The sequence below is a fragment of the Mesitornis unicolor genome, unplaced genomic scaffold, assembly GCF_000695765.1.
Source record: "Mesitornis unicolor isolate BGI_N332 unplaced genomic scaffold, ASM69576v1 scaffold52439, whole genome shotgun sequence".
Taxonomy (NCBI): Eukaryota; Metazoa; Chordata; class Aves; order Mesitornithiformes; family Mesitornithidae; genus Mesitornis; species Mesitornis unicolor.
This window is the reverse complement of record NW_010210322.1, coordinates 365-3,320: the sequence shown is the minus strand read 5'-3', so window position 1 is coordinate 3,320 and position 2,956 is coordinate 365. Positions and strand designations below refer to the sequence as shown.

Here is a 2,956-nt window from a genome sequence, read left to right as displayed (position 1 = left end):
GCAGGTCTGTGGAAGGAAAGCAGCGAGGATAGAGGCTGAAATTCGTGTTGGCATCAGCCAATAACAGCGAGGTTGTCCTTAGAGAGTGGCTGAGCACAGCTGAAGTCGTTGATGCGTTGCTAGGTCAGAAGGTGGAAGGAGGGCAGGCGCAAGGGGAACGTGCTGTGCCTCTATCAGGTAATGGTTGAGTGTGGCCTGGGGCAGAGCTGCAGAGCATCTCCAGAGCTGTGGGGTTCAGCCTTTGCTGCAGCACCCGGAGTCGGTGGTTTCCCTGTAGAGGCTGAGATTCCACCATAGCAAGTGTCAGCCGTACAACGGCAGTTTGCCGTTTCTGCTGTGGGGCTCCGTGTGTTTACTGACAGACCCAGCAGTGTTTCAGACTGGCAGCGCACAGGGTGAAACCCTCGCTCTGGAGATGCGTGGGTGGGTGGCTGCCCAGGCTGTCAGTGCCTCAGCTCCGCGTGACCCGCGGAAAGAAGACTCCTCAACCCGTCAGGTTGTAAAGTGGGTGTGTTTGTCCAGCGCGCTGGCGCACGGGGGATCTTTCCTCCGAAATCCTGCGCGCCTCCTGCAGCAGCTCATCTCAGCTTTTATACAGCAAAGTGTGGCATATTCATTAATATGCAAAAAAGCCTATGCATATTCATAGCCTTTCCCTAAAAGGCGGTCTTTTTCCCAGAAGTGCCTGCTGGTGGTCGTGGGCCGGGGTCTCGGGGAGTCCTTTTCCCTGCTAAGCTCTTCACCTCTGTTCCTTGCGCATGCTCCCTGGACCCTGGTTGTTTCTCCAAACCATAAAGCTAGCTGCAATGTTCTTGTTGTTATCAGAAGCCGTAAGATGCTTCAGGCAGGACATCCTTGGCCTTATCAGGAGCTGTCTGTAGTCCACCTCCCTTTACACAGTGACCCAAGATCTATTGCTTCAGCTGAATAACTGCTATCCTGTTAACTCTTAAGCGTTATTTCCCCCACGCTGTGTTAGCCCCAAGCTATAACTTTCTTTATAAGCGTTACAACTCTCTCTATCACGTGTCCTCGGGTGGCTGAGGTCCCTCTGCCCCTGACATGTCACAGTCCTGCCTCGTCCTCTCATCCTGCTGTGTCTCCTGCTGCCCTCGGGCTCTCTTGCTGCCGTGACCCGTGCGTGCTCTGTGCGCTCATTCCCATGGGCATTTACTCTTGATGGCCCTGGTGGTGCTCCCCACCATCCGCTCTGTCCCCCTCCAAGCCCCTTGCTTTTTCTCTAGCGTCTTCCGTTGTCCCTGCTGCTCTGCCTCCTCCCTGGGGCTCCTCCCCACTGCTGCTCCCCTCTCTACCCTCCCCTCACCAGCCCTGTGCTCGGGCACCATTTCACTCCGTGCACCGCCTCAGATTACTCCAAAGGCTTCGGTGGCCGCTACGGCGTGGAGAGGGACAAGGTGGACAAAGCGGCGGTGGGGTTCGACTACAAGAGCCAGACGGAGAAGCACGACTCTCAGAAAGGTGAGCTGGGGGAGCCCAGTGCTGCAGGCAGGGTCAGGATGGAGCTTGGGGCTGTGCCCGCTGGGGCTGTGGGGCACAGAGGAAGGGTGCAGGGACAGCCCGGTGCTAACAGCAGGTCCCAGGGAGGAGGGAGAGCTGTAACTGCAGCCACTGGTGGGGAAACCTGGCCTTGCTCCGTGTCTTTAAGTCCTGGGTGGGGAAAAACCATTGCTGCTGTGAGAGCAGCCTGAGCTGACACTGCTTTTCCCTCCTTCGTTCTCTTCCGTGCCGTGATCTGGATCCCTGTGGCTGAAGATTATTCCGTGGGCTTTGGTGGGAAGTTTGGGGTCCAGAGGGACCGTCAGGACAAGGCTGCCTTTGGCTGGGACCATCAGGAGGAGGTGCAGCCCCATGCATCCCAAACAGGTAGGGGCAGCGCTGCCCGAGGTGGCAGCACAACCTCCTCGGAGCACACAGACCCACAGCAAGTGGTTCAGGCTCGACAGAGATCCAGCTGCTGAAAACTGGACGTGCACAGCACATTGTGGGGCAGCTGGGACACTGAACCCCAAAAACACAGGGGAAACTCTGCCAGGGCAGGTGTGGGGGGCACTGAATACAAGTCCCTGAATCAGGCTTCCCAGACCGTACCGTGCTTTCTCTGTGAAGTACCAGCCTGGCCATAAACCCATCCAAACGCTGAGCACAGGGGAAGGAGGCGAAGCAGACTCCAGCAAGGGCTTGGCTGCTGTGTGTGAACTTCGTTGCACTCAGATGGCGTCACCGGCTTCTCGCCCGGTGCCTCGGAAGCCGATTTGCCCGCGTACAGCACTGACCGCCTGTGAACTCTGCTGAAAGGAACGAAGGATTAGGCTTTAAAGCTGCTGTCCAGAGCATCTTGCCTGCATTACCTCTGTTTAGTGCCATGTGGGATAAGATGCAGACAAAGCTGACTTTCACTAATCGCAGCGTACTGAAGCCAGGGGTGCGCGCCCAATATAAACTCTTATAAAACAGCCTCTGTTTTTCCGTGCAGACTATGCCAAGGGGTTTGGAGGCCGTTACGGGGTCCAGCAGGACAGAGTCGACAAGGTAAGACTGCACGCTGCCACTGCTCCCTGCTCGTCAGCGCGCTTGGTGCTGCTGCGGGAGGGGAGACGTCCCTGATGGAAGCGAGATCCCTGTTCGTGGTTATTGTGAGGGTGAGGAAGCTGGCCCAGGGGCAGAACCAGAGAGTGCAGAGCAGTGAAGCCTAGGGGGGCAGTAATGCAGGGGATTGAAGGGGTTTTTCCCATTGAGTCAGCTCCTGCAGTGTTGAGTGGCTGCTGGCCATCGCTGCTGCAGGCTCTGCGTGTCCCTTTGAGGTCAGGATGAGCAGCGAGCGCTCCTTGGAGGTGACGTTCTGTGAGAGCGCAGCCTTGTGAGAAGCCCGAGAGGCTGCAGCACCGCGCAGGAGCTGTCCCTGTGTCAGGAACAGGGGGTGCTGGTGTCTGGGGTC

The 2,956-nt window shown here is 57.5% G+C and overlaps 1 protein-coding gene across 1 annotated transcript; it reads left to right on the top strand.

The window, feature by feature from the left end:
* Positions 1 to 1,368: 1,368 nt before the first annotated feature.
* On the top strand, positions 1,369 to 2,550 carry LOC104547454 (src substrate cortactin-like; the record flags this gene model as incomplete). Its single annotated transcript, XM_010193139.1, has 3 exons — positions 1,369 to 1,479; positions 1,774 to 1,884; positions 2,495 to 2,550. Coding segments are annotated over 3 exons (278 nt in total), but the record flags the coding sequence as incomplete, so codon positions are not given.
* Between the last annotated feature and the right edge of the window lie 406 nt (positions 2,551 to 2,956).